This window comes from Capsicum annuum, chromosome 12 (genome assembly GCF_002878395.1).
Source record: "Capsicum annuum cultivar UCD-10X-F1 chromosome 12, UCD10Xv1.1, whole genome shotgun sequence".
NCBI lineage: Eukaryota > Viridiplantae > Streptophyta > Magnoliopsida > Solanales > Solanaceae > Capsicum > Capsicum annuum.
This window is the reverse complement of record NC_061122.1, coordinates 57,359,436-57,376,975: the sequence shown is the minus strand read 5'-3', so window position 1 is coordinate 57,376,975 and position 17,540 is coordinate 57,359,436. Positions and strand designations below refer to the sequence as shown.

Below are 17,540 nucleotides of genomic sequence, written 5' to 3'. Positions count from 1 at the left end.
ACATCAATCATATTTTTTCAATAAGTAAACCAATTTCTTCTCTAGTTTAACGTGCATCTCAATATTTATAGAAGTATTTCCTTAATAGAGTTCTATTTTAGAAGTATTTTTCTATCCTATTTAGGAATATTTTTCTAATTGATCAGTAGAAAGAAAAATATTAATTGCTTCTCCTTCCATACATTTTAGAAGTACCACATATTTTAGGGGTCAAGTTAATATAATAAAAATAATTAAATAATAAATTTAAAAAAATAGTGAAAAGATAATTTTGTCAAAAAGAAAACCTTTTAATGAAAGATAAAAAGTTCAAATAAGGTGTTCACACTTTTAATATATTATAGATTATAGATATATATAAAATAAAAGATGTTTTTTTTTTCTTTTCTTTTTTAAATGCCATGTTTGTATTCGGAGTGATTAATTTACTTTAAAATTACTAAGGGTTAAAGATTTAAAATAAATTATAGGGATAAGTTTTAAGAGTGAAAATGATGCTTTTCTCAACATATGTACTACTAGTTGATTATTATAGTGGCTTAAACCCCTTGGAGATTTATGAGCCAGCAGATGGACCAGTGTGTATAAAATAAGCTCCCCTTTTTGATGTTTTTCTCGCAAGCACCTTGCTTCTTCTCCTACACTGGCCATAATTTTCAAAAATGTTTTCTTCATTTGCCACTAAAATCCCACTGTGCCTGAATCACTACAACCCAAAACTTGATCAACCCATCTCCTACAATCCCCTCAAAACCCCTTTTCTACCTCCCCTATACACTCCCAAAACCCTCTCTACCCTTTACTCCAAACCCCAAAAATCATCAATTTTAGCATGTTCTTGGAAACTCCAGAAAGAAATTCCAAACTTTTTCAATGAAAAGATTGTTTTTTTACTTGTTGGGTCATTGTTGTTTATGGGTTTAAGGGCCAAACATGTATTATCATTGCCAAAACCAGTTCAAGAAAGTGCTAGCGTTGTTGTTGAGTCCCAAGAAGAAGAAGAAGAAGAGATGTATGTAAAGTTATTGGAGAAGAATCCTAGATATGTTGAGGGTTTGAAGGGTGTTGTTAATGTGAAGATGAGGAAAGGGAAGACTAAAGAGGCTTTGAAGTATGTGGAGAAGTTGATTGAAGTTCAGCCTAGAGAAATGGAATGGAGGCTTTTGGAAGCTCTTTGTTATGAGATGATGGGGCAGTTAAGCAAGGCTAAGAGGTTGTTTAAGGACATTTTGAAGCAGAGGCCTTTATTGTTGAGAGCTTTGCATGTAGGTTTCCTAAATCTTGTTTTGTTTTAATGCAATTTTTATTGAGAGATCTTTAGATGCTTTTTCTCTTTTTGGCTCTTACACACTTGTTTATATTGCTTGAATACCATGTATGAGTTGAGGATGATTAGATAATACTCCCTCTGTTTCAAATTGTTTGTCTGGTTTTGACTCAGCGCGGAGTTTAAGAAAACACCCTTGTTTATATTATGAGTTCTTGATGGAGATGAACACCATGTATGAGTTGAGGATAATTGGATAATACTCCTTCCATTTCAGAATGTTTGTCTGGTTTTGACTTGGCATGGAGTTTAAGAATTTAATAAGATTTTTGAATCTTGTGGTCTTAAACTAAAGATACATAGGATTTACCAAAATGTCTTTCAATCTTGTGGTCATAAACTGTTAAACATGCAATGTGGAAAGTTGAAATTAAAGAGTTGCCAAAAAAGGAAAGAGGCGGCTTTTTGAAATGGACTAAAAAGGAAAGTAAGATAAACAAATTGAAACATAGGGAGTATCTGCTTTAATTTTTGAGTAATTCTTGTTAGTTGTTGTCAATGATGATATTGGGTGGCACTTATAAAACATTGTTGAGTGCAAAACAGAGGTCATATGAATATCTTGTTGTGTAGAACTTCGTGCATTAAGACACTGAATGGCAGATGTAACAACCTCTATGCGCTTTTTCTTCTTCTTATTTTTTGTCATGATGTATATGATTCACTTAATTTTGATATTTTGCAACTGTCAAATGCTGCATGACATGGAGAATGTCTATAACCTAGTACTTATTTGGATATCTTTTTCATGGTTTGAAGGTTGAACATGAATTCTAGAATCTAAATTATGTGGAAGTTTCTGCTTTCTCACGATACATATTGGATATGACATCCATTTTCTTTATCAAGTCAATGGCAAAGAGACTGTCACCATATCATCAGTTATCTAGATATTAATTGAGCAATGCATTATTGTTACTTGCTATTCTGTAAAGACTAGAAAGAAGGATCTTGTAGTTGGCTGGGATGCTTTGGCCTAGACACTTTACATGAATAAATAAAAACAGAATGCAGGTTTTCTCCTTAGCTAAACTTGAAAAATTAATCAGTAATTAGATTTGAAGCCCAAGAAATTTCACAAAGTTTGTACAAAAATAGTTTTCGAATGGATAACCATGCAATAGCTGAAAATCCCGTCTGTCTTGAATTTTTCAAATCATCTTCTGTTGACTCCTTCTTTCCATAGATGTGGCAATACTTGGTTCCCACTGATCTGGTTTTCGGTTTCGACTTTGTGCTTGCTAAACTGAGGATGATAAAGAATGGTTGTGCGAATTTCACTCAGCTGGACTCAATCTTCTATAACCACTGACATAAAAGCAATGAAACAGTGAACCAGTAAAATGAATCCATGAGAGAGTTACAGAGATAGAGAAAGAAGTAAAAAGAGGAAGAGATGAGTAAACTGAACAATTGAGAGATTTTTTGTTTTTGATTAACTACTCACTCACTTTATTCTGTTATACACACATTGCTATTTATATACAGTAAAATTGTAACTTCCCTTGACAGCTGTAGGACTTAGCTGGCTCAGCATTTTACTAACCACTAACTATGACAGCTCCTCTAACTCTTAACCACCTCACAGCTTGCATTCTTTTCACTAGGGCTGCATATCGGTCGGTTCGGTTTGGTTTTGAAAATTATCGGTTTTACGTATTCATTATCGGTTTGTATATATGCTAAACCGTTAAAGAACCATTAAGATATCGGTTTATCAGTTATCGGTTTATCGATTTTTCATTGTTATCGGTTCGGTTATCGGGTGAACCGTTAATATTAAACATATCTAATGTTTACTGCGTACGACCCTACTGCTTAGTGATTTTTCTTGTTTCTATGACATTCCAAACATACTTGTGTTCTAATTCGGCCTGTTCAACAACCTGAAGAACAAACAACTTCAAAATGAAGCCAATTCCAGAAAACAGAACCAAAAATCAGAACCAAAATGAAGCAATTCCAGAAAACAGAAAACAGTGCAAAACAGCAAATTCTCGAAGCCAAAAATCAGATATTCAGTGTGCAAATTTTATAAACTAGAAACCAAATGCAAGGTTCTTTTCTTACCTTACCTTGTTCGATTGACGACGGTCAACTCTGAAGAACAAATTGCCAACAGCATATATCGGTGAATTGTATATTTCCAGCACCCCAAAAAGACTTATACTTCTTTGATATAAAAACATCAAATGGAAATTGACCGTCCGGCGGCCATTCAACATCGTCGCAGTGGTTCACATTCCAGACTGCCATTTAGTGAACATGCAAATGAGATGGAGAAAAAGGGTTACCTCAAATTTTTTGACCTTTAATTTTCGATCAGAGATGTGAGTATCGAACAGACTCTTGAATTTTCGGCTGAATTTGAAGTTCGATCTTCGGCACAAGTTCAATCATGTCAGCAACAACAATTTTTCGTGACTGAGAGAGAGTGACATCGGAGATGAGAGTAGCGAGTAGTGACTGAGAAAGAGTGAGAGATTGAGAGTGAGAGGCGTGAAATTCTAATTGTGAAAGAATAATACCCTAACCCTATTGTGAACTGAATAATTAGACTTGGGCCAGTGGGTATGGGTGTATGTGCCGCATTTGCAGATAAAAAATCACGCACACCTATCCATTTATCGGGTTATCGGGCCACCCGATAAAAAAACCATATAAACCGTACCCCAAACCGATAAACTAATAGCAAAAATTACCAACTCGAAACCCGACCCGCTATTTAAAATAACCGACCCGTTAACCCGATAAGCAAATTAACGGTTCGGGTTAACGATTTGTACCAAACTTTGCACAGACCTACTTTTCACACTCCCCCTCAAGCTGCATGATGTAAAATGTTAAGAACTCCAAGCTTGCTCAGTAGATAGCTATGTTGTGCATATCCAAGTCCTTTAGTTAGTAAATCAATTTGTTGATCTGTAGTACAAACGTGCTCTGCATGAATCTTTCCTTTATTTTATCTCTCACAAAGTGACAATCTATTTCTATGTGTTTAGTTCTCTCATGGAATATAGGATTTGCCGCAATCTGTAGTGCTGCTTTGCTATCACAATATACATTAACTCCCAATTCTCCAAACAGGCCTAATTACCAAGTCACTTCTGATGTAGTTGCTGCCAGACTCCTATATTCTGCTTCAGCAAAACTCCTTGACACTGTTTGCTGCTCTTTTGATTTCCATGAGATCAAAGATTCACCAAATTTTATTACATAGCCGGTCACTGACCTTCTAGTGTTTGGGCAAGATGCCCAATCTGCATCACAAAAAACTGTCAATTGATCTTCACCTTTGCCACTTAACAAAACTCCCATTCCTGGACTTTGTTTGATATATCTCACAACTCTTATTGCTGCATCCCAGTGAGACTTTTTTGGTGTTTGCATAAATTGACTTAATGTTTGCACAGTAAACGCAATGTCTGGTCTTGTAGCTGCTAAGTAGATCAATCTTCCAATTAATCTTTGGTACTCTGTGACTTCTTCTAGTACTGGTTCATCTGTTACCCTAGCATATTTATCATGTTCCTCTGAAGTGAATTTTTGATTCAGATCTATAGGAGTAGTTGCTAGCTTGGCACCTCCTAATCCTAATCTTAAATCTGAAATTAATTGGAGTGGATTCCCTTACTTGACCTTAATACTTCTATCCCCAAGAAATATCTCAATTCACCTAGGTCCTTCTCCTTAAATTTCTGCCTCAGCACCTCTTTCGTTTCCTTTATGAATTCTTCTTTATTTCCAGTGATCAACAAGTCATCTACATAAACCAAGACTGCTACAAACCATTGTCCTTGTTTCTTGGTAAATAAAGAATAATCATATAGACTTTGCTTGTATCCAACCTCTGTCAAGGCATCAGTTAACTTGATATTCCACTGTCTTGATGCTTGCTTCAAACCATATAATGATTTCATCAATTTACACCCCATATTCTCCCTTTGCTTTCTGAATTCCTGTGGTAGTTCCATGTATACTTCTTTATATAGATCACCTTGTAAGAAAGCATTGTACACATCCATTTGACACACATTCCAACCTCTCATAACAGCTAATGCAATCAATGATCTCACTCTAACCATTTTTGCAGCTGGAGAGAAGGTTTCATGGTAATCAAGTCCTTCCTTTTGATTGTACCCCATTGCAACCAATCTTGCCTTGAATCTTTCTACTTCTCCATTAGCTTTATACTTGATCTTGTACACCCATTTTGAGCCAATGATAGTTTTCCCTTTTGGAAGATTTACTACTTGCCAAGTGTTGTTGTGTTCCAAGGTTTTAACCTTCAATCTCATTGCTTCAACCCACCTTTGATCCTTAGAAGCCTCAGCAAAACTACTAGGTTCTGTAAGAGCTGAAATATTGGCCAAGAATAGGGAATATTTCACTGTTCCATTGGCCCTTTTCTTGGTGAAAACATAATCTTGATGCCTTAGTGGCTCCTTAGTGCTTCTTATAGATCTTTTGACTTCAGTGGGAATATTACCGATGACTTGAGGTGCAGCAATGAGTGTTTCCATATCCTCTGCAGTAGGCCTTGTCTCTGTTGTAATCAAGTCAACACTTTGATCTGGAATTGTCTCCATGTGTTCAGCCAAGTCAGTTAAGTTGTCCATTGATTCTCCATGAGACTCAGTGCCTCTATTATTATTGTCAGATTCTTCATAACCTGCTTCATGACCTTTTGTTGTTGTTATATCAAGTTCTTTATTTTCTGTTACTACTGCTATATCAGGGCTTGGTAATGACAAGTGATGCGGCTCAAGATCGTGACTACTCACATCAATCCCCCTGTCATGAGCTCGATGAGATACTTCAACAGTGGTAGAATCAACATCAAATGGAAATATATGTTCCTTGAATACTACATCCCTGCAAACACAAAATTGGTTAGAGGAAATGTCTAGCAGCTTATCCTTTTGTGTTTTTGAGTAACCCATGAATACACAAGTCTTTGCTCTAGGTGAAAATTTGTCCATGGTGTTAAGTGTTATTGCATAACACAAACACCCAAACACTCTCAGATGAGCAACTAATGGTGGTCTATTATACAACATCTCATATGGTGTCTTCCCTTTCCATACTTCAGAAAAAAGTCTGTTAATGATGTATACTGCAGTCAACACACATTCTCCCCAAAATCTTATTGGGATACTTCCTTGAAACTTCAAAGCTCTTGCAATGTCCAGTACAATCTGTGTTTTCTTTTAGCTACTCCATTCTGCTGAGGGGTATAAACACAACTACTTTGATGAACTACCCTATATTCATTAAGCAATTCATCAGTTTGCTTGTTAAAGAACTCAATTCCATTATCTGTTCTTATTGTTTTAACAGAACATGTAAACTGTGTTCTCAAAAATAAAAGAAACTTCCTCAAGATAACAATCACATCACTCTTAGATTGCAACAAATGTATCCAAGTGTACCTTGAATTATCATCTACAATTGTTAAGAAGTACTCCCTCCGTTTCAAAAAGAATGACCTACTTTGACTTGACACAAAATTTAAGAAAATAAAGAAGACTTTTGAATCTTGTGACCTTAAATTAAAGTTGTGTCAAATGTACCAAAATGCCCTTTAATCTTGTGGTCCTAAACATGCCATGTGGAAAGTTGAAATTAAAGTATTGCCAAAAAAGGAAAAGGGTCATTCTTTTTAAAACGGACTAAAAAGGAAAGTAGGTCATTCTTTTTTAAACAGAGGGAGTAATGTTTTCTGTCATATGGAGGGTGCTTATATGGCCCCCATACATCCATGTGTAATAGACTGAGAGGACTTTCACTTCTGGTGACACTTCTGCGAAAAATGAGTCTACTTTGTTTAGCTATAGGACAGAGAAAATCAGTATTTACTGCTATGTTTAACACTTTATTTTGGAGGTATTTTACATTCTTCATAGTGCTAACAGATGCATGTCCTAGTCTTTTATGCCACAGGCTTCCATCTACTACTGTCTGCTCCCCGGTGGTTGTATTTGAGATGACCTTTTTGCACTCTGCATCCTTGTTATCCTTGATGACATACAAGCCTTCACTCTCCTCACCAATCCCCCTCACCCTGCCACTGTAAAGATCCTGAAATACACAAATCAGGAAAGAATTTGACAGAGCAGGAGAGTTCTTTTGTCAATTTTGATACTAATAAGAGATTATACTTGAACTCGGGGACATGGAGCACATGTTTAACTTGCAAACCACCTAATAATGATGTATTACCAATGTGTGTAATTGCAGTTTTTTTTCCAGTAGGCATACATACTTGATCATCTTTGTCAGAATACAACTCTTTTGTACTATTTAGAGTATCTATGTTTGCAGAAATATGATGTGAAGCTTCTGAATCAACTATCCATTCTACACGATAATTCTGTCATTAGTGATACTAATTTACCTGTCATGTTCACATCTTTCTCTTCCAAATTCTGCTCTGTTACTGTATTTCCTTTGTTCAACATCTCCAGAATTTACGTATACTGATCCTCTGTAAAATGGTTGTACTTTCCTTCCTCAGATGATCGTTTTGTATCTCCTCCAAGCATTCCTGCATAATTTGTTGTGTATTGCTTCTTTCCACTTTGATCAGATGGATACCCAATTATCTTCCAGCATTGGCTCTTTGCGTGCCCCTTCTTATGACAAAAACCACACTGCATGAAAGGTTTTTTTACCTTTGTAAGGCTATCCTCTTCCTGTTTGCATAGCCATTGGATTTAGATCACCTCCTCCTAATGGTTTAAAACCAGGTTCTGCTCGAACTGTCAATGCTGGATAAGGATTTGATCTCTGACTCTCATCATCAATAATCATTGCATATGCTTGGTTCAAGGTCGGTTCCGTGGTTTTCATGAGAATTTGTCTCCTAGATTGATCATAAACCTCATTCAATCCACTAAGAAACTGAAGTAGTCTCTGTTGCTGCAAATAATCAACATACTCTTTCGCCTTAGCACATCCACAATCAGGTGAAGGAGTCATTGCATCAAATTCAGCCCATAATTCCTTCAATTTTGTGAAATAAACTGATACAAAATCAGTTCCTTGTGATATTGTTGCGATCTCTCTATGCAGCTGGAAAACTCGAGTTCTACTCACTTTATCAAAACTTTCGTGCAAATCCTCCCACCCATGGTGTGCATTTGAAGCATAAACAATGCTACTGACCAGATCCTTCGATACAGTGTTGATAATCCAGGACAAAACTATCACATTGCAAGTTTCCCAATGCTCGTGCAGCTCCTTTTGATAGTTTTCTTTTCTGCAATCTCCTGTCACAAACCATAGCTTCCTCTTGGCTTGCAGAGCTAGTTTCATGGATCTTCTCCACAATCCATAGTTTTCCGATCCTTTAAGTTGCACTGGTACTAAGATTGAACCAGGTGTATCGGACGGATGCAAATACAGTGGATGCGTATGATCCATCTTTTCTTCCGCCATAGTTTCGAAACTTGAAGTGGATTCTTCCCGCTCTGATACCATGTGAATTTCACTCAGTTGGACTCAATCTTCTATAACTACTGACATAAAAGCAATGAAACAGTGAACCAGTAAAGTGAATCCATGAGAGTTACAGAGATAGAGGAAGAAGTAAAGAGAGGAAGAGATGAGCAAACTGAACAATTGAGAGATTTTTTATTTTTGATTAACTACTCACGCACTTTATTCTGTTATACACACATTGCTATTTATATACAGTACAATTGTAACTTCCCTTGACAGCTGTAGTACTTAGCTGACTCAGCATTTTACTAACCACAAACTGTGACAGCTCCACTCTTAACCACCTCACAGCTTGCATTCTTTTCACAGGTTTCTCCAGAAGCCCGATGGCTTACTTGTGATGCGAGCTATGTTCTTAACACTAGGGGTACTACCTGGTGTAATGGAAAATCAATGCTCAAGAAACACATGATAATCATGTGTACTTTGTATGAAGACTATCATGATGTTTTCATCTAAGCTAAAGCTTTTACACGATGGTGTAAAAATACAACTCAAGTTTCTTTGAGGAGAGCAGTTCTACCTTAGTCAGTTAATCTATAGTGTTATCTGAGTTTGGATTCTTAGGGTTTACTATGCCTTCAAATTGTTGTTTCTTGTATAACTTTAGACTTTTCAGTTATATACCTGCAGTGGATGCCAACCTGAGACAAGAATATTTTGAACTTCAGTCATATTTCATTTTGAAAATACCATTCCCATTAGAATGAAGAAGCAATTCTTTGAAGGATAGCCACAAATTTTCAGCATGGAGGAGGAAAATAAGTGTAAACATACATATCTAAATGGTGGACTTTGTAAGTAACCAGAATCAAGCACTTATCTTTGCTAACTGATGACACTAAGCAATTTGATGCACCCTAGATATGAGTATTAAGTATGATTGCGTCAGAAATGATGGTCAAATTTAGCTAGTCTTTTGTGTATTTCAAAATATCACTATGTCCACATGTTTTGTCGCTGGTGTCCAGATCAATGAGGATTCCAGCAACAAAGAGCAGGGGTGATTTCTTCACTGTTTTCTCTCTACTTCTATAATTGAATGGGCATGCATTTCTAGGCAGTGAGTTCGAAGCTTCTGCTGATGTTTGCTTGGCCCGTTTTCTTTCATTTGCCACAATTAATTTGTTATGATTGGTATGGAGATTTCATTAGAAGTAGAATACATCCTTTCTCAATGATTTATAAGTTTTTCCTTATTAAGTTAATGATTATAAGTTTTTCCTTATATAAGTTTATCGATCTATTGAATTGTTCCAGGGTTTAGCTATGGTGATGCACAAAAACTTTGAAGGTCCTGCTGTTTTTGAGATGCTGAATGGTGCTCTAGAAGTTGCTCGCAAGGAGAAAAGAGTCAATGAGGAGAGAAACATAAAAATATTAGTCGCACAAATGCATGTCGTTAAGGTAATGGTTTGAAGTACACCTGCTAAATTTGATTTCTTTTGGCCATTTGCATAATGGTCTCACTTTGCGAGTAATAGGTTGTCCGAACATGTTACCTATGCTAAGTTAAGAGGTTTTCTTTGCCAGTGAAGTTCATGATAGCACCAGTTCTTATTCATGTTTTGACAGTCAGAGGACCGACCCAGTTCCAGCTTGTCATCGCCTATCCACCTAAAAAAAGGGAGGATAAAATTTGCTCAGCCTGCTTCTCTTCTCTTACATTCATTCATGTCTTGCAGGGTGAGTTAGAAGAGGCCTTACAAAAGTTTCAACTTCTTGTCAAAGAGAATCCGAGAGACTTCAGGCCTTATCTGTGCCAGGTATATATGTTTGAGCTTCAGTTCTTGATTCGTGAGCTTTCGAAAAGGATATGTTAAGAACAAGCAAATTGTAGCCCTCTTAGTTAGCTTAACATCTGGAGAAATTGTTTTTGTGCATCCTTGTAGACTCGAGTGGCCCACTGGAATACTTAAGAGATTTTGATAATTGATCTTGTAATTTGATCATGGTTAGAAATTTGAACCAAGGTTCACATATTATGAGATCAGTAAAACTGAAAAGAATGATGATAAAATGCTGTTTAGTATGTACTCTATGCAATGCTTGATATACTGTGGATTTAGATGGTCACTGATTAACATGGTCTCGGGCAACAAAAAATTTTAGTAATTATAAAATTTATATAGATGACAAAAGGTGGCATAGCAAGTTTAGTGCATAATGAGGAAAGACAGGTGCATGGTTAAGGAATAAGCAGGTGTCATGCATATCCAGCAAGATCTCTCGAGTGTAATTAATTTCGATTCATAGGTGATGCCCGTCTTCTTATTAAAGAGCTTTTAGAGAAAGTTCAATGTTGGGGCAGTGAACCCCAGATATCTTTGTTCTCGAATCTGATCGTGTTTGGTACTTGGTGCAGGGAATAGTCTACAGTTTGTTGGACAAAAAGAAAGAAGCGGATGAGCAGTTTGAGATATATCGAACTCTTGTACCTGAAGAATTTCCTCAGAGAGGTTTCCTTGATGATGTTGTGTTGGCTGCTAAGACAGAAACTAGGGAACAACTTGCCAAGGAGTTCAAGAATGAATTCTCTTACAAGACATGAAAAGGTGATGCCCAATTATCACATTTTCAACTAGGCTATCACGACTGGATGGTTAAGGGTGTATGGAGGGGGTGGTCAGATGGTAGGATAGAATCAAAGCACTGCTAATGTAGACAGACGGTAAAGACTTTTCTCTTTTTTGGCTATTGATATCTGAAGTCTAGTCTCCCTTGGAAGAGGAGTGAAGTTCTAGGACAGTACATTTTAGTGTTCTCTCTTCTGTTGATATGTCTTGTTTTTTGGTAATCGAGAGATCCCTGACGCCAGCTGGTAGTTCTAAATTCCGTGGATAATGGATTCACTCCTCTACTTCTCTTCCCTTAACCATCAGGCTTTTGTCTGCAGCGTGTTTGAACTCATGATGTGTTAAACCTACATAGCACTCGTCGTGCTCTTGCCACTTGATCAAAGGTCAGCTTTCCTCTGTTCTGTTGAGGTTTTATTGTGCTTTTGAGGGCAGACAATTTCTTAGTTTATCTCTAAAAAAAGGAAGGCAGTTCTCAAATATGCTCATCCATTCTTGTATATATACTAGACGTGGTGTTACAATATAATGTGTGCATATTTTCTTAAAGTAATTATATAAATTGCTCACTTCAAATACAGCTCCCTACAAACTTGGGTGTATTTGATTGAAGGAACAATCAGAGAAATCGAGAAATGCTGTATAATTTCTGACCAGGTTTTCTCAACAATTACTTTTGAAGCATGCATATCATAGAGTGTGTATTATGCACAGCTACAATGGAGGACCAACGTGTACTTTTCATGATCTGATAATTCCACTCTCCAGCTATTGCTAATTTTGACATGCTTTACTTGAGCTAAGGTTCTATCCAATGCAGTCTTTCTACCTTCACAAAGTTGAGGTAAGCTTGAGTATACGGTATACATCAACCACGCTAGATCCGATTATAGTACGTTATTTGTATGTTTTCGTTTCAACTTTATGATTTGATAGCAAATTCAAACTTGACAATCAGCAACAATGCAAAGGAAATGGAAAAGGAAGACTTATCAGTTTAAGAAGAAATCAATAAGTGATTAATGAGAAATGTGAAATCTATTAGCCATCTATGTATAAATACATGTGATTGAGGCATATTAAATACATGTGATTGAAGCATATACAACAACAAACCCAGTGTATTCCCACATAGTGAGGTCTGGGGAGGGTAAGATGTACGCAATCCATACCACTACTCCCGGAGAAGTAGCAAGGCTGTTTCCGATAGACTCCCGGCTCAAGACAAGGAATAGTAATCAAAGTCATATCAAAAACTTGGAACAAGACAAAACATAAAGACGCCACATACAGGGAAAGAGTAAACAAAGACTAGTAAATAATCGTAATACTACAAGCAACAAGAAATCATAATAAGAATACTACACCCACCAAGTAATGCCCTACCTTACCTACCCAAAATGGCACTAGCCTTCTATCTTAATACGCGTCCTCCAGATTTTCCTAGTTTGGGTCATGTCCTCAGTAAGCCATAATTGCTCCATGTTTCGCCTAATCACCTCTCTCCAGTACTTCTTCGACCTATCCCTGCCATGTCTGAAACCATCCAAAGCAAGCCTCTCACACCTACAAACAGGTGCCTCCGTTCCCCTTCTCATCACGTGTTCGAACCATCTCAAACGAACCTCCCGCATCTTGTCCTCCACCGAAGCCACTCCAACCTTTTCTCGGATAGCCTTATTTCGAACTTTATCACCCCTACTGAGCCCACATATCCAACGCAACATCCGTATTTTTGCCACCTTCAATTTTTGAATGTGAGAGTTCTTGACTGTCCAACACTCTGCTCTATACAACATGGCTGGGCGGACTGTCACCTTGTAAAATTTGCCTTTAAGCTTGGGTGGCACCTTCTTATCAAACAACACCCCTGAGGCGAGCTTCTACTTCATCCATCCCACCCCGATACGGTGAGAGACATCCTCGTCAATCTCACCATTCCCCTGAATCATGGACCCAAGATACTTGAAACTATCCTTCTTACACACCACCTGAGACTCCAGCCTTACTATCACGCCATCCCCCTCTCTCTAGCCATCAAACTTACATTCCAAATACTCGATCTTACTCCTACTTAACATGAACCCTTTGGACTCAAGAGTCTCTCTCCACAGTTCTAATTTATCATTCACACCCCCCCTTTCGAGTCTCAACAATCAAAACCACATCATCTGCAAAAAGCATACACCAGGGCACATCGCCTTGAATACTCCGCGTCAACACATCCATCACCAAAGCAAACAAAAATGGGCTAAGAGTAGATCCCTGATGTAACCCTGTCAGGACATGGAAATGTTCAAAATCACTACCCGTCGTCCTCACCTTGGTCTTAGCTCCATCATACATGTACTTGATTGCTCTGATATACGCCACCGGGACCCCACTCACCTCCAAGCATCTCCAAAGAACTTCCTTAGGGACTTTGTCGTATGCTTTCTCCAAGTCGATAAACACCATGTATAGATCCTTCTTTCTTTCCCTGTACTGTTCCACCAGTTTTCGAACCAGGTGAATTGCCTCCGTCGTCGAGCTTCCGGGCATAAATTCAAACTGACTCTCTGAAATAGAGACTATCCTCTTCAACCTCAACTCGATCACTCTCTCCCAAATTTGATAGTGTGACTCAATAACTTAATACTCCGATAATTGTTGCAATACTGAATGTCACCCTTATTCTTATACAGAGGGATTATAGTACTCCACCTCCATGCGTTGGGCATTTTCGCCAACTTGAAAATGCCGTTAAACAAATCAGTCAACCACCTTAAACCATTCTCTCCAGCAAACTTCCAAAATTCACAGGGATCTCATTAAGCCCCGTCACCCTACCCCTTCGCATCCCGCGAACAGCCTCTCTGACCACCTCCACCTTAAAACGTCTACAATAACTGAATTCACGACGCTCCTCTGATTGCTCCAGCTCCCTTAACACCATAACTCTATCCTCTTCATCATTCAAGAGCCTATGAAAATACGACTACCATTTTTTCTTAATGTGAACATCCTCCACCAACACTCTACCATCCTTCCCCTTAATGCACTTGATCTGATCAAGGTCACGACTCTTCCTCTCCCTAGCCTTAGAAATCAGTTGAAGCATATCTTAAACCAAAAGAAATTGAAAGAAAAAAAAGAATAACAAAAAAAAAATAATAAAAACGCCCACTGTGGGGCTCAAATCCCACCACAGGGATCTCATCAGGCCCCGCCGCCCTACCCCTTCGCATCCCACGAACAGCCTCTCTGACCTCCTCCAGCTTAAAACGTCTACAATAACTGAAATCACGACGCTCCTCTGATTGCTCCAGCTCCCCTAACATCATAACTCTATCTTCTTCATCATTCAAGAGCCTATGAAAATATGACTGCAATCTTTTCTTAATGTGAACATCCTCCACCAACACTCTACCATCCTCCTCTTAATGCACTTAACCTGATCGAGGTCACGACTCTTCCTCTCCCTAGCCTTAGAAATTGGTTGAAGCATATCTTAAACCAAAAGAAATTGAAAGAAGAAAAAGATTAACAGAAAGAAAATGATAAAAACGCCCACCGTAGGGCTCGAATCCCACCACAGGGATCTCATCAGGCCCCGTCGCCCTACCCCTTCGTATCCCGCGAACAACCTCTCTGACCTCCTCCACCTTAAAACGTCTACAATAACTGAAATCACGACGCTCCTCTGATTGTTCCATCTCCCTTAACATCATAACTCTATCCTCTTCATCATTCACAAGCGTATAAAAATACGACTGCCATCTTTTCTTAATGTGAACATCCTCCACCAACACTCTACCATCCTCTCCCTTAATGCACTTGACCTGATCGAGGTCAAGACTCTTCCTCTCCCTAGCCTTAGAAATTGATTGAAGCATAGCTTAAACCAAAATAAATTGAAAGAAGAAAAAAATTAACAAAAAGAAAATGATAAAAACTCCCTAGCCTTAGAAATTGGTTGAAGCATATCTTAAACCAAAAGAAATTGAAAGAAGAAAAAAGATTAACAAAAAAAAAAATGATAAAAACTCCCTAGCCTTAGAAATTGGTTGAAGCATATCTTAAACCAAAAGAAATTGAACGAAGAAAAAGATTAACAGAAAGAAAATGATAAAAATGCCCACCACAGGGCTCGAATCCCACCACAGGGATCTCATCAGGCCCCGTCGCCCTACCCCTTCGCATCCTGCGAACAACCTCTCTGACCTCCTTCACCTTAAAACGTCTACAATAACTGAAATCACGACGCTCCTCTGATTACTCCAGCTCCCCTAACATCATAACTCTATCCTCTTCATCATTCACGAGCGTATAAAAATACGACTGTCATCTTTTCTTAATGTGAACATCCTCCACCAACACTCTACCATCCTCCCCCTTAATGCACTTGACCTGATCGAGGTCAAGACTTTTCCTCTCCCTAGCCTTAGAAATTGATTGAAGCATATCTTAAACCAAAATAAATTGAAAGAAGAAAAAGATTAACAAAAAGAAAATGATAAAAACTCCCTAGCCTTAGAAATTGGTTGAAGCATATCTTAAACCAAAAGAAATTGAAAGAAGAAAAAGATTAACAAAAAGAAAATGATAAAAACGCCCACCATGGGGCTCGAATCCCACCACAGGGATCTCATCAGGCCCCTTCGCCCAACCCCTTCGCATCCCGCGAACAGCCTCTCTGACCTCCTCCACCTTAAAACGTCTACAATAATTGAAATCACGACGCTCCTCTGATTGCTCCAGCTCCCCTAACATCATAACTCTATCCTCTTTATCATTCAAGAGCGTTTAAAAATACGACTGCCATCTTTTCTTAATGTGAACATCCTCCACCAACACTCTACCATCCTCCCCCTTACTGCACTTGACCTGATCGAGGTCACGATTCTTCCTCTCCCTAGCCTTAGAATTTGATTGAAGCATATCTTAAACCAAAAGAAATTGAAAGAAGAAAAAGATTAACAAAAGCCTTAGAAATTAGTTGAAGAAAGAAGAAAAAGATTAACAAAAAGAAAATGATAAAAACTCCCTTGCCTTAGAAATTGGTTGAAGCATATCTTAAACCAAAAGAAATTGAAAGAAGAAAAAGATTAACAAAAAGAAAATATCGCCCACCGTGGGGCTCGAACCCACGACCACAAGGTTAAGAGCCTTGCGCTCTACCAACTGAGCTAGACGGGCTTTGTTGTTACGTATGTGTTATTAATATAACGTCAGTGAATTGCTATACTCGTTTCCCATTGCTCCCTGATTTTTTTTATTTTTTTTTTATCGGATGTCCCCGAAGGGACAACATTATATTCCCTGATTCAAGGTGTGGATTTTTATAAGGCGAATGAATATTTAAATGGGGAAAAACAAAATTATTTATTTTGTTTTCTTTGTTTTTTTCCTTTTTTTTACGGCCTTTTTTCGTTTTTTTGGGGTCATTTTTCTCCTGTTTTTTCTTTTTTCTTTTTTTTTTTGTTTTTTCTTTTTCTTTCCTCTCTCTTTTTGGTGGTGTTATCGTATTTTATATTTTATATATTTTTTATATTTTATATTTATTCATATCATATTATATAATTTTAAATAAATTTATTATTTGTATTTGAATAATTCAGCCGTGAATACAATTTATTATATATAAATAAATTAATTGTATTTACTTGAATCTAGAATATATAAATATAAAATGTGTCATTCTATGCAAATGCGTCGTTAGTATTTGTATTCAATTTTATCATTTGTATTTGTATATAAATAAGTATCGTTGTATAAACATATATCATTTGATACAAATGTAACATTTGTATTTCTATAATTTAACATTTGTATTTTTATAATTTATTATTTATATTTTTATTATTCAATATGCATTAATAAAATACAATTCGTATCAATAAATATAAATATAAGTGTTCGTAGAAAGAAAAATTATAATTCTTTTTCAATTATTTAAAAAAATAAATGATGTTGTCCACTGCAAATTCAAATACAAGCAAATAAAACAAGTAAAATTTCAAATACAAATACAATATGCGATCAATTTATAAATACAAACACAAAATAGTTCTTATAAATATACAAGTGCATCAACGAACATAGAATACAAATGCAAATACAAACAAAATGAAACCACAAACTACAAATACAAT

General features: G+C 37.1%; 1 protein-coding gene and 1 non-coding gene across 2 annotated transcripts; one reads left to right on the top strand and one right to left on the bottom strand.

The window, feature by feature from the left end:
* The first annotated feature begins 541 nt into the window (after nucleotides 1-541).
* LOC107851287 (protein SLOW GREEN 1, chloroplastic) lies at nucleotides 542-12,062 on the top strand. The gene is made up of 4 exons (XM_016696242.2): nucleotides 542-1,265; nucleotides 10,091-10,237; nucleotides 10,516-10,596; nucleotides 11,196-12,062. Exons 1-4 carry the CDS (start codon nucleotides 663-665, stop codon nucleotides 11,379-11,381), a joined length of 1,017 nt encoding a protein of 338 aa, XP_016551728.2. The 5' UTR covers nucleotides 542-662; the 3' UTR covers nucleotides 11,382-12,062.
* Nucleotides 12,063-16,511: 4,449 nt separating this feature from the next.
* Nucleotides 16,512-16,584, bottom strand: TRNAK-CUU. The gene has a single exon. It is a non-coding gene; the product is annotated as a tRNA-Lys (tRNA).
* Between the last annotated feature and the right edge of the window lie 956 nt (nucleotides 16,585-17,540).

Excerpts from the sequence above, each read along its gene's own strand:
- LOC107851287 (XM_016696242.2), top strand. The coding sequence starts at position 663 with ATGTTTTCTTCATTTGCCACTAAAATCCCACTGTGCCTGAATCACTAC. Across the intron at positions 10,238-10,515 it reads CACAAATGCATGTCGTTAAG|GGTGAGTTAGAAGAGGCCTT; the intron begins GTAATGGTTTGA and ends CATGTCTTGCAG. Across the intron at positions 10,597-11,195 it reads TCAGGCCTTATCTGTGCCAG|GGAATAGTCTACAGTTTGTT; the intron begins GTATATATGTTT and ends TACTTGGTGCAG.